General features: G+C 39.9%; 1 protein-coding gene across 1 annotated transcript in view; it reads right to left on the bottom strand.

Annotated features, from left to right (window-relative positions):
• Positions 1-19636, bottom strand: part of LAMB4 (laminin subunit beta 4) — a 114488-nt gene that overhangs the window by 68358 nt on the left and 26494 nt on the right. The window contains 6 exon segments of the mRNA XM_007455346.1: positions 725-876; positions 1571-1585; positions 1818-1896; positions 4244-4302; positions 4305-4354; positions 6735-6908. Coding sequence (XP_007455408.1) covers positions 725-876; positions 1571-1585; positions 1818-1896; positions 4244-4302; positions 4305-4354; positions 6735-6908 — 529 coding nt within the window.

The raw sequence follows: 19636 nt of genomic DNA, 5'->3' as shown, positions 1-19636 counted from the left end.
GTCACTTTCCTGCTTGTGGCTGGAGTCAAAGGCATAAGGGTGTTATGGGAGGCTAACCTGTATTTTCTCTGATGGGTTCAGATGCCTGGGTTTGCCCCCCTCATAAGACTTTGGGATAAATATTTTTAGGGAGCATCTCCCGCAGGACTGCTGACTTGCAGGGAATGAAGCAGACCAAGCGACATTTCCAATCACACACTCCTATGAACAGAACTGAGGACTGCTAATCTGAGATGAGCTTCAGGAGGTCAGCGAGCACATCTTACTTAGCTCAGTACCGTATTCATTCATTCATTAGCAGAGATCCATGGCTTCCTACTATGCACCAGTCATAGGGCTTGTCACTAGAGCAACAGTGGCGATGGGGTACACATCCTCCCTTCCCTCTCACGGTTTACAGTGTTGTCAGGAAGACAGACCAGGAAATACTCAATAAACACCTTCTATCTGATGGGTACCTTGAAAGAGCAAAACTCAAGTCCATTTCATCACAACTTAATGCAATTCACACTTCTGTGCCAGGCTCTGTGCCAGAACAGGGATACAAAGATGAACAAAATGCAGACTCTGCCCTCAAGACTTTATAGTATCTGCAGTTCCATGACAGAATCCATTCTGCTCTGTGTTTGTGGGCAAAACCACTCTCTTACGGGTAACTTACCCATGATCTCAAGGGTGTGTGTATTTACTCACACCCCATCAAATGAAGTCTGTAAAGAGAGTCAATGAAATACTAACCAAAGGAGCCAGTCCCTGGAGTGGCGTGGCTTCCTCTGCCTCGTAGACGTAGAAATTCAAAGGAGCAAAGAAATAGCTGGGCGCTGGCTCAGTGCAGCTGAGACCTGTGACATGCGGACAACAATCACACTGCCCATCCTCGGTGAGCACCTGAGGGAGAACAAACCCACCTCCTAAAAAAAACGTGGAGGAGGGACGGGTGTAAGATACGGGCCTTGGGGGTGCTGGGATAAATGCCCCTTGGGTTTGGGCCCATTCTTTGAAACCATCAATCAACAATCCTGGGGAGGATGTGGAGAAACAATGGATCTACAGGTCTGGTTTTTTTGTTTGTTTGTTTTTTAAACTTTTTATTTTATATTGAGTAGAGTTGATTAACAATGATGTGTTGGTTTCAGGTGTACAGCAAAGTGATTCAGTTATACACATACATGTATCCTTTTTCAAATTCTTTTCTGATTTAGGTTGTTACATAATATTGAGCAGAGTTGCCTGTGCTATACAGTAGGTCCTTGCTGGTTATCCATTTTAAATACAGCAGTGTGTCCATGTCAGTCCCGAATTCCCTAGCTATCCGTCTCCCTGACCGCACCACCACCACCACCTTTCCCCCCTAGTAACCATAAATTTGTTCTCTCCATTCTACAGGTCTAGTCTTGACAAGCAAATGCAGATCAATAAAACCTTGGTTGCCACTTCTCTCCTCAGAGGCTCTCTGATTCTGCTCTAAAAACCGGGCAAAGGAGGGTGCAGGACCTCTCTTTACAGACTGACAAAAAGTTGGAGTTTTAGGCAGGTCAGATCACACATTTGCAGGCATGTTTCATACCACCTCGGGATGACAGTTCTACTGCCTGGGTATCTCACCCGTGGAAATATCTGAAGTGAAAGAAATCAGTTGGGCTATGGTTAATGTCTCAAGATCCTAGCTTTTCAATGCCCTTTGCTTGTCATGGAATGAACTCCTTCACCTATGACTATAAGCATGTCCAAGTGAAATGTGCTTTTGTTTATTTGATGGAAATGGGAGTGAGGAATAATGCCACAAAACTTAAGTCATTCATTTTACTGACTTACACGTTGGAATAAGCACTTCAAATATCACAGTCACAGGGAGAACATCCATGGAGGTGATTTTCCAGTCCCCAGTATCCAACCTACAAAGAGAAAATGCTCAGTTGATCCCAGCCTTCAAGACATCTGCTGCTCTGAAGTGTAATATTAAAAGCACTACAGTTCCATCGATGCATAGCAAACAGCCATGCAGCCTGAACAATCACACAGTAGCTTGCTTGCCTACGCACTTGGTAATGATCTTCTAAAAACACACACGTCCCATTTCTAGGACTTGAAATGAAGGGGACGGGGGTTTGTCTATGCATTGCTTTGAATGGAAATGCAATGGATAATCAAAAAGGACCTACCATATAGCACAGGAAACTCTACCTAGTATTCTGCAATAACCTAAATGAGAAAAGAATCTGAAAAAGAATAGATATATGTATATGTGTAACTGAATCACTTTGCTGTACACCTGAAACTAACACAACATTGTAAATTAACTATACTCCAATAAAAAAAAGAGAAAGAAATGCAGTGGAAATCTCACAGTTCCTCTGACAGCGACAATGTTAGCTTCAAGCTGGGTTGTCTAAGGTCAGCCAGGAGAAATTCTTTGACCGGCCTACTTGCAACTGCTTTCAGTCCCTTACCATGAAATCCCTAGGGATTTTTACTTACACACTATGGCAACGTTTGGGGCTAAAAAAAAATCATTCAGGCTGATTTTGACATCTTATACAAATATCACAGTTTAGTAGAATCACCTGCTTATAAATAATTGTTTTGGCTAACAAACTCTCCCTGTGTGAGAGACTCAACTCTATTCAAGACTTTTGTCATCATTGCAACATCTTGACCTTTATTTGATAGAAACAGCTGGTGAGATATAAACAGCTACTTCTTAAGTCTGACATTCACTGTAAAATACTCAGAAAAAGACTTCCCCCTCAAATCTCCATTTAACAAACTCAGGTAGAACTAAGATCTTAGCAGGCACGGAACTCTCATTTGAAATTGGTTAAGTATCCATATGTTTTTGGTTGTCATCTTGAAAATTTTTATATCCAGTTTACTCAAAAAGGTTTATTTTAAATATCAAAAGTTGGCATAATTTGGGACAAAACGCAGCAAAGCGCCTTTGATATTTTTCCCAAAACCAAACTTTAGTTTAGGCAAAAACAATGTGAACTGAGCTGCTTTATCCAGGATGGGGGTGTGAAAACCCCCTCTAGGCAGTGTACGCTGTCATGTTGCGCACCCCCCCAGAGGACCATCCAGGGCACCATTGATAGATGTGCGGTACCAAGCAGATGCCTCGGCTCAGCCATGATGTACAAGTTCCCCCAACACTGGCCCCTGCTCAGGTATTTTCCTTTTGCAGACACAGTTAAGTACAAAGTGGCAGTTCACAAGCCAACAAAAAAAGTCAGCCCGTGTCTAAGGTTTGTCTGGAATGATCTGACCTGGTGTCTCCGTTGATCTGTTCACCAGCTCTGCACTCTTTTTTTGTGTTGTCCACTCACGGTCATGGAGCTCGGCATGGCACACCTTCCAACGTGAAACTTCTAGATTACTTGTCCCGTCGTACACAGAGTTCCCTCTACATATTTACTTCCTTGCTTTCTTTCCCCACCTCCTCTGCCCCATCCCCCATGTGTTTTCAGTAAAGCAACTTACAAGATTAGCACAAAACTATGTCGTAACAGACATATGTTTCTTATTTATCAGCCACATTTCTTCAGACACATCAAGGTCACTGTTTTTTTATTAGGTTAAATTTTTGTTTTTTCTTACTAAAATGTCATGGTGGGCTGCCAAGATCAGCGGACAAAGAAAAGAGCTGGGTTTTTAACTCCCTAAATGCGTGACACATTTCTTATGGACTGAAAAATGCTTTATTTTGCTAATTTGAGACATACATGCTCATGTGGGTAGTGGAGTCTGTCAAAAATCCAAGGGTTTATTTCCCACAGGAATCTACAATACATTTAAACCTAAGGGTTGTTTTCTTTTATTTTAATGAGCTCATCCAAAATATTTTTGGATGGTAAAGGTGGGAAAGATACTGTGTATAAGAGACAGAAGAAAAGGCCCCATGATCTGGTGGGTTTAACAAGGGGGCCAGATAAATGCTCCTATATTCTACTGCTTGGTACTTCCAAGAGAACAGAGGATAAAACTATTGCTGTCCATGCCTGGGTTGATTCAGTCCCAACTGGTAAATGTCACGGTGCTGGTAAATGTTTAACAACTAGCTCTCTGCAGAAAGATGGGGGTTGATTTCCAGTGTTCACTGATTCCCGTAGTGTAAATACTTTTACTACGGGAGTACCGAAATACAATAGGACAAGGAAAGCAATCAACAGGACCAAGTCTCTTCTAGGCAATGCCAGTAGAAGACTGCATCACTCCCTAAAGGCAAAATCAGAGACAAATACGTATAGTGCATTCTTCACAGTGTGGTCCAGTAGCAGGAGACTGACACAAGCATTGTCCTGTTTCCGCACATCACAGGTCAAGAGTGGCATGATCCTTAGGGGGTTACAGTCACAGGCTGAAAGCACAGTATACACAATTATTCTCATTTTGATTTCTCCACACTGGTAAATGTCCTTAACAGCTTACACTGAGCAAAACATGTGGCCACGAGAACACAGAGCTGCCTGCCCTGCCAAGTTCATTGTCTGCCTGGCTGCACCATTATTGGACTGCATTTAACCCCACACGGGAAATGCAGTGACAGACACTTTTGCAGCCCTCATGTGGTTCTACTGGATGGCAATTAGGAGGAGACAAGAGGTCAAGCATGCTGTGGAGCTGGGCACAGTTCTGAATGATGCTGGCTGGGGCCGGTGACTAGGGGAAGGGTTTCTGAGTGTCACTGTTATTACCGACAGCTCCCTCTCTGGCAGATGCACCTATGATAACCTTTTCTCTCCTCTCTCTTTCTTAGCACCTCATTACTTTTTTTTTTTTCCATTTCCTCTCTCCTCTTTCTCTTCCACCCACTGGCAATGCTAGTCCTGCTTATGTTGTAAAGGCTAAGAAATTGTGCAACCAGAGCAAGATGTATATTTCCCCTGCAGGAAAAGCCAATGTGCATTGAAGCAGCCCAAATCTCCGTCAACTGACGAGTAGATTAATTGTGGTATACCCATACAATGGAATATTATTCAGCAATAAAAAGAAATGAAATACTGATATGTGTTACAACATGGATGAACCTTGAAAACATTATGGTAGGCAAAAGAAGCCAGACACAGAAGACCACATATTATATGACTCCACTTGTATGAAATGTCCAAGATATGCAAATCTATAGAAACAGAAAGCATATTAGTGCTTGTCTAGGGCTGGGGGGATAGGGAGGTGGCAGCTAAAGCATGGGGTTTCCTTTCTTTTCTTTTTTATGGTAAAATACGTACAACATAAAATTTACCATCTTCACCATTTTTAAGTGTACAGGTCAACAATGTTAAGTACACTCACACTGTTGTGCAGTCAATCTCCAGAACTCTTTTCCTCTTGCAAAACTGAAACTCTGTACCCATTAAATACCATCTCTCCCCATTCTTCCTCTCTCCCCCCAGCCCTTGGCCACCACCATTCTACATTCTGTTAATATGGATTTGACTCTTCTGGATAATTCATATGAGTGGAAACATACAATATTTTTCCTTTGGGGTCTGGCTTATTTCACTTAGCATAATGTTTCCAAGGTCCATCCATATTATAGGCTGGATCAGGATTTCCTTCCTTTTTCAAGGCTGAATAATATTCCACTGTGTTTACCTACCACATTTTGTTTATCCATCCATTCACTGATGGATACTTGGGGTGCTTCCACCTTTTGACTGTTGTGAATAATGCTTCTTCACATTTCTTTTTGGGGTAATGAAAATATTCTAAAATTGAATGTAGTGATGGTTATACACTCTGAATATACTAAAAATCACTGAATTGTACACTTCAAAAAGTGAACTGTGTGTGAATTATGTGTAACTAAAGCTCTTACAAAAGAAAAAACAAACCAAAACAAAAAACCAACGTTTGGTCCATTTGTCAGAGGGCATAATGCTAGTGAACCAGGGGAAATGCCTGGAGTACTGAAAGGTATAATAGGAAATTACATAATTCATTATGCTGAAATTTAATTTTGCATCAAGTCCAAAAAGAAGAGCTTTTTTTTTTTTTTTTTTTTAAACAGAATGATTCATCTTGCTGTTTTCTAAACATGCAAATAGTCCAGTTCCTTATATGGGCAAAACCACAGAGCATGACACTATGACCAAAGGGAAATAATTAACCCAGATTCTCTGTGGAATTAGCAGCTCTGTGAGACCCCAGGCAGCCCTGACTTTCTGTGATCCTAGAGCCAATGGCCTCCCCATTTGGCCCCAGAAAACTCTTAGGTTATTTCTATTTCCCCACAGCCCCTTCCCTGCTTCTTTCTTTCCTTTTCTTTGACAGAGAACATAAGACAATACTAAAAGCAGTGTGAAAGGAAGAAAATAATTTAAAAAAATAAAAAGAAACCCCCCACTCGAAAACTGCCTAAGAAGTCATCAACCTATGCAAAAATACATAATGTAATTTAACAAATTTGTAGAGTAGACTCCTAGTGGAGGATTTTTTTGTTTTTTTAAGTTTTCATAACTTGGCATTAAATTTCTTGGCATTTCCCCGTGTTTGCTCCAGCAGAGAAAATGTGAGCACCCCCTGTTCGTTCTTCATGATAAACTCAGCAAACAACCTAAAAAAGTTCTCCACTAACTTACTAAAATTTGTGGGAGGTTTGGTACACTTAAAAAAAAAAAAAATCCAGAGGCTGGTAGGACTCAGGTACTTACAATTACCAAATTTTAGACCTGACAGAGGCAGCTCCAAGCCTTAAAATGCATTCAGGTTGGTGGCCCAGGCCCTGTTGACTTAACGCTGACAGCCCAAGGGGTTGGTGACGGTCAGTCCGTAGTGGTCGGTCTTGCATCGGGCGCACTTGGCTCCTTCCACGTTCTCCTTACACAGGCACTAGCCGGCCAAAGACCCCAAGTCAGGATCAGAGGGGCTCACCCAAAGACCACCTGAAATTGTCCCATCAGTGTCACAAGCTGGGGAGACAGACATGCATTATCTTAGTTAACTGCAAATTGTGGGAACCTTGAAATATAAGCGTAGCATTTTACCTTCACTATAACTATTTTAGTTTGTTTAAATCAATAAATATGTTTAAATAATTAGACCAGAGAGCAAGGGCTGCTGAGAAATATCTCCCACATCTCTGGACTTGGAAAATATTGAATAATTCTGGGGAGACATATATATAAATATATATATATATATATATATATGCTATTATGAAAGCAGGATGTTAAGAACAGATTGATGAAATAGAACAAACAACTCTAAAATCTGTATGGACCACAAACAACCTCAAATATCCAAAGCAATCTTAAGAAGAAAAAAGCTGGAGCCATCATGCTTCTTGATTTCAAACCATGTTATAGAGCTACAGTAATCAAAGGAGTATGGTACTGGCATAAAAACGAACATAACTCAGGGGAATAGAATAGAGAGCCCACAGATAAACCCACACATGTATGGTCAGTTAATTTATAACAAAGGAACCAAGAGTATAAAATGGTGAAAGGACAGTCTCTTCTATAAATGGTGCTGGGAAAAATGGACAGCCACATGCAAAAGACTGGAACTGAACCATTATCTTACACCATATACAAAAATTAACTCAAAATGGTTAAAGACTTGATTGTAAGATCTGAAACTACACAATTCCTAGAAGAAAACATATGCAGTAAACTATGTTACATTGGTCCTGGAAATGATTTTTAGATTTGACACCAAATGCAAAGGCAACAAAAGCAAAACTAAGTGGGACTGAACTAAAAAGCTTCTGCACAGCAAAGGAAACCATCAACAAAATGAAAAGGCAACCTACCAAATATGATAAAATATTTGCAAATCATATACCTGGAAAAATATTAATATCCAAAATATATAAAAATTTCATACAATTCAATTCCAAGACCCTGGCGTGGCTAACAGCGCGGACCCCAGAGACGGACATGAGATGCTAAGGCTGCTGCTGCCGCCACCAAGAAGCCTGTGTGCGAGCACAGGTCACTCTCCACACCTCACTTCGGGGGAGCCTGTGCAGCCCGCCACCGCCAGGGTCCCGGGATCCAGGGACAACTTCCCTGGGAGAACGCAGGGCGCGCCTCAGGCTGGTGCAACGTCATATGCCCGCCTCTGCGGCCTCAGGCTCGCCCTGCACGCTGTACCCCTCCCTCCCTGCGGCCTGAGTGAGACAGAGTCCCCGAATCAGTGGCTCCTTTAACCCCGTCTTCTCTGAGCAAAGAACAGATGCCCTCAGGCGACCTACATGCAGAGGCGGCGCCATAATCCCAAGTGGAACCCCGGGAGCTGTGCGAACAAAGAAGAGAAAGGGAAATCTCTCCCAGCAGCCTCAGGAGCAACGGATTATATCTCCACAATCAATTTGATGTACCCTGCATATGTGGAATACATGAATAGACAACAAATCATCCCAAATTAAGGAGGTGGACTTTGAGAGCAAGATTTATTATTTTTTCCCCTTTTCCTCTTTCTCTGAGTGTGTATGTGTATGCTTCTGTGTGTGATTTTGTCTGTATAGCTTTGCTTTTACCATTTGTCCTAGGGTTCTACCCGTCCAGTATTTTTGTTTTGTTTTGTTTGTTAACTTTTTAAAAAAATTTTTTTCTTAATAATTATTTTTTTATTTTAATAACTTTATTTTCTTTTACCTTACTTTATTTTCTTTTATCCTCTTTCTTTCTACTTTTTCTCCCTTTTATTCTGAACCGTGTGGATGAAAGGCTGTTGGTGCTGCAGCCAGGAGTCGGTGCTGTGTCTGAGGTGGGAGAGCCAACTTCAGAACACTGGTCCACAAGAAACCTCCCAACTCCACGTAATATCAAACGGCGAAAATCTACCAGAGATCTCCATCCCAACACCAACACCCAGCTTCACTCAATGACCAGCAAGCTACAGTGCTGGACATCCTATGCCAAACAACTAGCAAGACAGGAACACAACCCCACTCATTAGCAGAGAGGCTGCCTAAAATCATAATAAGGCCACAGACACCCCAAAACACACCACCAGATGTGGACCTGCCCACCAGAAAGACAAGATCCAGCTTCATCCACCAGAATACAAGCCCTAGTCCCCTCCACCAGGAAGCCTACACAACCCACTGAACCAAATTTAGCCACTGGGGACAGACACCAAAAACAACGGGAACTACAAACCTGCAGCCTGCAAAAAGGAGACCCCAAACACAGTAAGATAAGCAAAATGAGAAGACATAAAAACACAAAAGATGAAGGAGCAAAATAAAAACCCACCAGACCTAACAAATGAAGATGAAATAGGCAGTCTACCTGAAAAAGAATTCAGAATAATGATAGTAAAGATGATCCAAAATCTTGGAAATAGAGAAAATGCAAGAAACATTTAACAAGGACCTAGAAGAACTAAAGATGAAACAAGCAATGATGAACAATGCAATAAATGAAATTAAAAATACTCTTGAAGGGATCAACAGCAGAATAACTGAGGCAGAAGAAAGGATAAGTGACCTGGAAAATAAAATAGTGGAAATAACTACTGCAGAGCAGAATAAATAAAAAAGAATGAAAAGAATTGAGGACAGTCTCAGAGACCTCTGGGACAACATTAAATGCACAAACATTTGAATTATAGGGGTTCCAGAAGAAGAAGAGAAAAAGAAAGGGACTGAGAAAATATTTGAAGAGATTATAGTTGAAAACTTCCCTAATATGGGAAAGGAAATAGTTAATCAAGTCCAAGAAGCACAGAGAGCGCCACACAGGATAAATCCAAGGAGAAAGACGCCAAGACACATGTTAATCAAACTCTCAAAACTTAAATACAAAGAAAACATATGAAAAGCAGCAAGGGAAAAACAACAAATAACACACAAGGGAATCCCCACAAGGTTAACAGCTGGTCTTTCAGCAGAAACTCTGCAAGCCAGAAGGGACTGTCAGGACATATTTAAAGTGATGAAGGAGAAATACCTGCAACCAAGATTACTCTACCCAGCAAGGATCTCATTCAGATTTGATGGACAAATTAAAACCTTTACAGACAAGCAAAAGCTGAGAGAGTTCAGCACCACCAAACCAGCTTTACAACAAATGCTCAAGGACCTTCTCTAGGCAAGAAACACAAGAGAAGGCAAAGACCTATAATAACAAACCCAAAACAATTAAGAAAACGAGAATAGGAACATACATATCGATAATTACCTTAAATGTAAATGGATTAATGCTCCCACCAAAAGACACAGATTGGCTGAATGGATACAAAAACAAGACCCATATATATGCTGTCTACAAGAAAACCACTTCAGACCTAGAGACACATACAGACTGAAAGTGAGGGGATGGAAAAAGATATTCCATGCAAATGGAAACCAAAAGAAAGCTGGAGTAGCAATTCTCATATCAGACAAAATAGACTTTAAACTAAAGACTAATAGAAGAGACAAAGAAGGACACTGCATAATGATCAAAGGATCAGTCCAAGAAGAAGATATAACAATTGTAAATATTTATGCACCTGACAAAGAAGCAACTCAGTACATAAGGCAACTACTAACAGCCATAAAAGGGGAAATCGACAGTAATGCAATCACAGTAGGGGACTTGAACACCCCACTTTCACCAATGGACAGATCATCCAAAATGAAAATAAATAAGGAAACACAAGCTTTAAATGATACATTAAACAAGATGGACTTAACTGATATTTATAGGACACTCCATCCAAAAACAACAGAATACACATTTTTCTCAAGTGTTCATAGAACATTCTCCAGGATAGAGCATATCTTGGGTCACAAGTTAACCCTTGGTAAATTTAAGAAAACTGAAATTGTATCAAGTATCTTTTCTGACCACAAGGCTATGAGATTAGATATCAATTACAGGAAAAGATCTGTAAAAAATACAAACACATGGAGGCTAAACAATACACTACTTAATAACCAAGAGATCACTGAATAAATCAAAGAGGAAATCAAAAAATACCTAGAAACAAATGACAATGGAGACACGATGACCCAAAACCTATGGGATGTAGCAAAAGCAGTTCTAAGAGGGAAGTTTATAGCAATACAATCGTACCTTAAGAAACAGGAAACATCTCGAATAAAGAACCTAACCTTGCACCTAAAGCAATTAGAGAACGAAGAACCAAAAAACCTCAAAGTTAGAAGGGAAGAAATCATAAATATCAAATCAGAAATAAATGAAAAGGAAATGAATGAAACGATAGCAAAGATTAAAAAAACTAAAAGCTGGTTCCTTGAGAAGATAAAAAAAATTGATAAACCATTAGCCAGATTCATCAAGAAAAAAAGAGAGAAGACTCAAATCAATAGAATTAGAAATGAAAAAGGAGAAGTAACAACTGACACTGCAGAAATACAAAGGATCATGAGAGATTACTACAAGAAACTCAATGCCAATAAAATGGACAACCTGGAAGAAATGGACAAATTCTTAGAAATGCACAACCTGCCAAGAGTGAATCAGGACGAAATAGAAAATATGAACAGACCAATCACAAGCACTGAAATTGAAACTGTGATTAAAAATCTTCCAACAGGCCTCCGTGGTGGTGCAGTGGTTGAGGGTCCAAGAAATGAAAAAGGAGAAGTAACAACTGACACTGCAGAAATACAAAAAATCATGAGGGATTACTACAAGCAACTCTATGCCAATAAAATGGACAATCTGGAAGAAATGGACAAATTCTTAGAAATGCACAAACTGCCAAGACTGAATCAGGAAGAAATAGAAAATATGAACAGACCAATCACAAACACTGAAATTGAAACTGTGATTAAAAATCTTCCAACAAACAAAAGCCCAGGACCAGATGGCTTCACAGGCGAATTCTATCAAACATTTAGAGAAGAGATAACACCTATCTTTCTCAAACTCTTCCAAAATATAGCAGAGGGAGGAAAACTCCCAAACTCACTCTACGAGGCCACCGTCACCTTGATACCAAAACCAGACGAGGATGTCACAAAGAAAGAAAACTACAGGCCAATATCACTAATGAACACAGATGCAAAAATCCTCAACAAAATACTAGCAAACAGAATCCAACAACACATTAAAAGGATCATACACTGTGATCAAGTGGGGTTTATTCCAGGAATGCAAGGATTCTTCAATATACGCAAATCAATCAATGTGATACACCATATTAACAAATTGAAGGAAAAAAACCATATGATCATCCCAATAGATGCAGAGAAAGCTTTTGACAAAATTCAACACCCATTTATGATAAAAACCCTGCAGAAAGTAGGTGTAGAGGGAACTTTCCTCAATATAATAAAGGCCGTATATGACAAGCCCACAGCCAACATCATCCTCAATGGCGAAAAACTGAAAGCATTTCCACTAAGGTCAGGAACAAGACAAGGTTGCCCACTCTCACCACTCTTATTCAACATAGTTTTGGAAGTTTTAGCCACAGCAATCAGAGAAGAAAAGGAAATAAAAGGAATCCAAATCGGAAAAAAAGAAGTAAAGCTGTCACTGTTTGCAGAATGACATGATACTATACATAGAGAATCCTAAAGATGCTACCAAAAAACTACTAAAGCTAATCAGTGAATTTGGTAAAGCAGCAGAATACAAAATTAATGCACAGAAATCTCTGGCAATCCTATACACTAATGATGAAAAATCTGAAAGTGAAATCAGGAAAACACTCCCATTTACCACTGCAACAAAAAGAATAAAGTAACTAGGAATAAACTTACCTAAGGAGACAAAAGACCTGTATACAGAAAATTATAAGACACTGATGAAAGAATTAAAGATGATACAAATAGATGGAGAGATATACCATATTCTTGAATTGGAAGAATCAACATGTGAAAATGTGACTCTACTTCCCAAAGCAATCTATAGATTCAATGCAATCCCTATCAAACTACCACTGGCATTTTTCACAGAACTAGAACAAAAAATTTCACAATTTGTATGGAAACACAAAAGACCCCGAATAGCCAAAGCAATCTTGAGAACAAAAAATGGAGCTGGAGGAATCAGGCTGCCTGACTTCAGACTATACTACAAAGCTACAGTAATCAAGACAGTATGGTACTGGCACAAAAACAGAAAGATAGATCAATGGAATAGGATAGAAAGCCCAGAGATAAACCCATGCACATATGGTCACCTTATCTTTGATAAAGGTGGCAGGAATATACAGTGGAGAAAGGACAGCCTCTTCAATAAGTGGTGCTGGGAAAACTGGACAGGTACATGTAAAAGTATGAGATTAGATCACTCCCTAACACCATACACAAAAGTAAGCTCAAAATGGATTAAAGACCTAAACGTAAGGCCAGAAACTATCAAACTTTTAGAGGAAAACATAGGCAGAACACTCTCTGACATAAATCACAGCAAGATCCTTTTTGACCCACTTCCTAGAGAAATAGAAATAAAAACAAAAATAAACAAATGGGACCTAATGAAACTTCAAAGCTTTTGCACAGCAAAGGAAACCATAAAGAAGACGAAAAGACAGCCCTCAGAATGGGAGAAAATATTTGCAAATGAAGCAACTGTTGAAGGATTGATCTCCAAAATTTACAAGCAGCTCCTGCAGCTCAATAACAAAAAAACAAACAACCCAATCCAAAAATGGGCAGAAGGCCTAAACAGACATTTCTCTAAAGAAGATATACAGACTGCCAACAAACCCACGAAAGAATGCTCAATACCATTAATCATTAGAGAAATGCAAATCAAAACTACAATGAGATATCATCTCACACCAGTCAGAATGGCCATCATCAAAAAACCTAGAAACAATAAATGCTGGAGAGGGTCTGGAGAAAAGGCAACACTCTTGCACTGCTGGTGGGAATGTGAATTGGTACAGCCACTATGGAGAACAGTATGGAGGTTCCTTAAAAAACTACAAATAGAACTACCATATGACCCAGCAATCCCACTACTGGGCATATACCCTCAGAAAACCAAAATTCAAAAAGAGTCATGTACCAAAATGTTCATTGCAGCTCTACTTACAATAGCCCGGAGATGGAAACAACCTAAGTGTCCATCATCGGATGAATGGATAAAGAAGATGTGGCACATATATACAATGGAATACTAATCAGCCATAAAAAGAAACGAAATTGAGATATTTGTAATGAGGTGGATTGACCTAGAGTCTGTCATACAGAGTGAAGTAAGTCAGAGAGAGAGAGACAAATACCGTATGCTAACACATATATATGGAATTTAAGAAAAATAACGTCATGAAGAACCTAGGCGTAAGACAGGAATAAAGACACAGACCTACTAGAGAATGGACTTAAGGATATGGGGAGGGGCAAGGGTAAGCTGTGACAAAGTGAGAGAGTGGCCTGGACATATATACACTACCAAACATAAAATAGATAGCTAGTGGGAAGCAGCCACATAGCACAGGGAGATCAGCTCGGTGCTTTGTGACCACCTAGAGGGGTGGGATAGGGAGGGAGACGCAAGAGGGAAGAGATATGGGAACATATGTATATGTATAACTGATTCACTTTGTTGTAAAGCAGGAACTAACACACCATTGTAAAGCAATTATACTCCAATAAAGATGTAAAATAAATAAATATCAAAACCCCACGAACAATCCAATTGAAAAAAGGGGCAGAAGATCTGAACAGATATTCTTCCAAAGATGACATACAGATGGCCAACAGGTACACGACAAGATGTTCAACATCACTCATCATCAGGGAAATGCAAATCAAAACCACAAGGATATACCACCTCACACGTGTTAGAATGGCTGTTATCAAAAAGACAAGAGATAACAAGTGTTGTCAAAGATGTAGGAAAAAGGGAACGCTTTGGCACTGGTGGTGGGAATGTAAACTGGGGCAGCCACTTTGGAAAACAGTATGAAGGTTTCTCAAAAAATTAAAAATAGAGCTACCATATGATCCAGCAATTTCACTTCTGGGTATTTATCAGAAGGGAATGAAAATACGAATTCAAAAAGACACATGCACCCCAATGTTCACCTCAGCACTATTTACAATAGCCAGGACATGGAAGCAACCTAAGTGTCCACCAACAGATGAATGTATAAAGAAATGTGGTAAATATACAATGGAATATTATTCAGCCTAAAAAGAACAAAATCTTACCTTTTCCAACAACATGGATGAAACTTGAGGGCATTATGCTACATGAAATAAATCAGACAGAGAAAGACAAATATTGATGCCGTATGATCTCACTTACATGTAGAATCTTAAGAAACCCTCCAAACCAAACTCATAAATGCAGAGAAAAGGTTGCTGGTTTCCAGGGGTGGGGATGGGTGAAATGGGTCAAGGGGGTCAAAAGGTACAAACTTCCAGTTATAAAATAAGTCACGGATGTAATATCCAGCATGGTGATTACAGTTAATAACACTATATTGTTTATTTGAAAGTTGCTAAGAAAATAGTTCTTAAAAGTTCTCATTACAAGGGAAAAAACTGTAACTATGTGTGATGATGGATGTTAACTAGATTACCGTGGTGATTGTTTTGCAATACATACAAATATGAATCATTTGGAATTCCCTGGTGGCACAGTGGTTAAGAATCCACAGCCAATGCCCTGGTCTGGGAGGACTCCACATACCGCGGAAAAACAAAGCCAGTGTGCCACAACTATTGAGCCTGCTCTCTAGAGCCACAACTACTAAGCCCACGTGCCACAAATACTGAAGCCCGAGCGCCTAGAGCCCATGCTCCATAACAAAGAGAAGCCACCGCAATGAGAAGCCCGCACATTGCAACGAAGAGTAGACCCTGCTCGCCACAACTAGAGAAAGCCCGCGCGCAGCAGCAAAGACCCAACGCAGCCGAAAATAAATTTATTTTTAAAATTAAAAAAGAGAAAAAATATGAAACACGTGAGACACTTGAAACTAATATAATGTGATATGTCAATTATATCTCAGTTTAAAAATTAGATTATTTGGGGGGTGATGAAAATGCTATAGCGCTAAGTCCATGTGGTGGGTGCAAAACACTGTGCCGGTGAATTGCTGTTCACTTTAAATGGTTAATTTTATGTTACGTGAATTTCATCTCAATTTTTAAAAGGCTCTAAAAGGTGAAAATAAGGTCAAGAGATAAGAGTGGGATGCTGTAATGAAATATATACCATATATATTTGATCTCATTCACTATAAAGGCATCAAGGGACATGACATAGAGGGAAAAACATCACATAAAATGTCGACCAAATCTCTGAAACATGGTTAATAAAGTAAATCTGTCCTTCCCCAGCACAGAAAAATATGTTGCAAGAGTAAGTGCTATTATTCTTTTTGATTCGTCTTGGAAGGAGCACCGACAAGAAAGAAAAAGGAATAAGAAATGTTCAAATCTTTTTTTTTGGAAATCTGTTGGTGGGGCAAAAGCTTGGATGAAGAGATTCTGGAAAATGAGATAAACAATCATCTGTAGCAAAGGTGCAACAAAAAGTAACCACCTTCCCCACTTTTTTTTTTCCAGTAGAAACTCAAACAACTAAAAGAAGGAACGTCATATGAAAAAGGATGCTGATAGTACAAACAACTCCAGAGGGTAGAAGTTAGAAAAGGTAGAGCTTGACTGAGTATAAGGAAGGAATCTCTAATAGTTAAGCCTTCCCAATAGAGCAGTGACCCTCTCATCATTGGAGGTGTCCAGGCAGGGGCTGGCACAGCACTAGTTGTGGCTTTGGTATATAGGACAAGTGCATTGGTAGACATTAGATGACCATCAAGGTCTCTTGTATCTTCTTGGTGCTGTGTTTCCAAGGGATTCCACTTTTAAGGAAAGAAATAAAGATGAAAAAAAAATGAATATCCTGATTCTAAGAAACAATTATGTAAGATTTATACATGTTTGCTTTGGACTAATAAAAACAAAACCCTCAAGTCTAAAGCAATGTTTATATAACCACCATTTAGGTTATTAGTGAGTTTACTGGAAAAAATCCAGTCTGGAAACACTGAAGCAAACAGTTGTCTGACAGAATCTTTTAATTTTCTTTCTTTATATATTTATTTTTGCTGCGTTAGGTCTTCACTGTTGAGCGCGGGCTTTCTCTAGTTGCGCTGAGCGGGGGCTACTCTTCATTGCAGTGTGCGTGGTTCTCATTGTGGTGGCTTCTCATCGCGGAGCATGGGCTGTAGGCACGCAGGCTTCAGTAACTGTGGCACGTGGGCTCAGCAGGTGTGGCTCACTGGTTCTAGAGTGCAGGCTCAGTAGTTGTGGCGCACAGGCTTAGTTGCTCTGTGGCATGTGGGATCTTCCCGGACCAGGGCTCGAACCCATGTCCTCTGCATTGGCAGGTGGATTCTTAACCACTGAGCCACCAGGGAAGTCCTCTTTTGGTTTTCAATTGTTTGTTATTGGATTGTGACTGGTGACAAAAATCCTACTGTGGAAAACCAACATTGGGTTCTGTTAAGTTTGGGAAAAAAGCCCACAATTTTCTTCTAATCAAAGCCAGTTGCTTCTAGGAAGGAGCAACAAACTGAGCTTATTTTTTAAGTAGCCAAAAGGGAAAAAGCTCAGCTTTATTTGGGAGACACTCCAAAGGGTCAGCAGTGAGTTCCAGAGTATAATTTAATTATACACAGAAATGTTCTTTGGGACATTTACTTTGAAATAACCCTATGTATGGTCTTTAGAGTAGAAGTCCAATAAAATCTCTTGGTGTCATGCAATTTAATTCCAGCAAACTTATACTATCAGTGGTGGAGTATACCAAATACTTGTTTTTTCTGTGTCACATTTGACTGTCATAAATCACAGAAGACTTAAAATTTGTCATCTCTTAGGCCTGGAATCTGATCATGTAAACATCTAGGCTCAAACTAGGACAACTTAGAGAAAATTTATATGAGAACACTGGTCAGTCTTAATACACGTCATTTGTACACACACACACACACACACATAAATGTGTTTAGGTAAACTGGGAGAAACTGGGAAGTCTCATAATGATCATTTTTACAAGCTCCTCATTTGCCTTTCCTCAAGAAATTCCTTACTTACCAAGGATGGTTTCTTAATTTCATATCAGAGGTAGTAGTTTTCTTTCCTTGTTTTCCTCCAAAAGCACCATCAAGTTAACACTAACTGGTTCTTAACGAACAAGATTCTGGTTGATGCATGTGAAATATTTGGTTTAGTTATTTCCAATCTCTTTCCAGACTCCTAAATTATCTGTTTCAATACTGTATTTCCCTCGGACTTCTCTGGTGGTGCAGTGGTTAAGAATCCACCTGCCAGTGCGAGGACATGGGTTCGAGCCCTGGTCTAGTCTAGAAAGATCCCACATGCCGCGGAGCAAATAAGCCCATGCACCACAACTACTGAGACTGTGCTCTAGAGCCCGCGTGCCTAGAGCCCACGCTCTGCAACAAGAGAAGCCACCGCAATGAGAAACCCAGGCACCGCAACTAGAGAAAGCCCGCACGCAGCAACGAAGAACCAACACAGCCAAAACTAAATTAATTTAAAAAAAAACTATTTTCCTGATTCCATCTAAGAGAGAAATTTCATCTTCTTTTACAAATGCAGAGCTTTATAAACATTAATAAAGGTTGTATATGTATATGTGTGTGTGTGAAAGAGAGAGACAGAGTGAGAAACAGAGACACAGAGAGAAACAGAGGGAGTTTGATCACAGATTCTGGTAAAAAAAAATATGACACTTAGGACACTGATTTAAAGAAATATATTTTCTGAGGATCCTATATTATTTCAAACAGGTCATGTAAGGTAAACTTTTATACAATCAGCTACCTACTCAGTGATCTGAGCAAAAAAACGTTCATTTATGCTTATTCCACATCATGAATATTTAAAGTTTGAAATCTAGGACATTGCATGTATTTGGGTGTCTACTAATTTACTTTTGCTCAAGACTTCAATTTATGTATTATGATTATTTAAAGTTTGAAATTGGAGTTTCACAGCAAGTTCCGCCTGACACCAATATAAAATAACATTATATTGATGATACAGCCTAAGAAGCAGGATTTCTGTATATCGGGAGAGGCCATCTACCATGGGTCCTGGGCATCTGAACATTTCTGCTGAGTGTGTTAACAATGCAAGGCCTTGATGGCTCTTTGCTCAGGCCATTTCCCCAGGTTGTGTTTGTAGTAAGCTACCTTGAGGGATGAGGTAACATTTTCCCACAGAAAAAGAACGGGCTTGCTTCCACTTGCTATAAAAGCAATGGATTCTCCAAACTCAGTGTTCCTGGGCTGTGACATAAGCTCATTAGCTGTGCAGGATCCAGATGGTATCCTCTGAGTTGCCCCATGGGCCTTGGGGACATGGGAACTCACACAAATACAAACATCTCGTTGATTACTGTGCCATCAGCAATAAAGTCCTTTGTCTTTGACCCAGGAGTTTCAGGTCTTCGCCCAGCATCCGTGAAACAATAACAAGCTAACCTGTTAGTTTGCCAGTAGAGTTAAGATCTCAGAACCAGTAATTCTCACTGGGCATTTGAAGTCAGGTTGGAGTATCTTTCTAACAATCTACAGCACTTCTGGGGCGAGAGTGAGGCAAGCAGGGTGCCCAGGGCACACAATTTAAGGAGACACTTGCTGTCAGCCGTGTACTCACATGACTCAGAGTGACAGTGTCCTTAAATTTGGGGACCAAGGTGTTTTCATGCCTCTCCCTAGTCTCAGTCCTGTAGGG

This window comes from Lipotes vexillifer, unplaced genomic scaffold, assembly GCF_000442215.2.
Source record: "Lipotes vexillifer unplaced genomic scaffold, Lipotes_vexillifer_v1.1 scaffold234, whole genome shotgun sequence".
NCBI lineage: Eukaryota > Metazoa > Chordata > Mammalia > Artiodactyla > Lipotidae > Lipotes > Lipotes vexillifer.
Note: the sequence above shows the minus strand (reverse complement) of the source record. Positions and strands in the feature narration are given on the sequence as shown.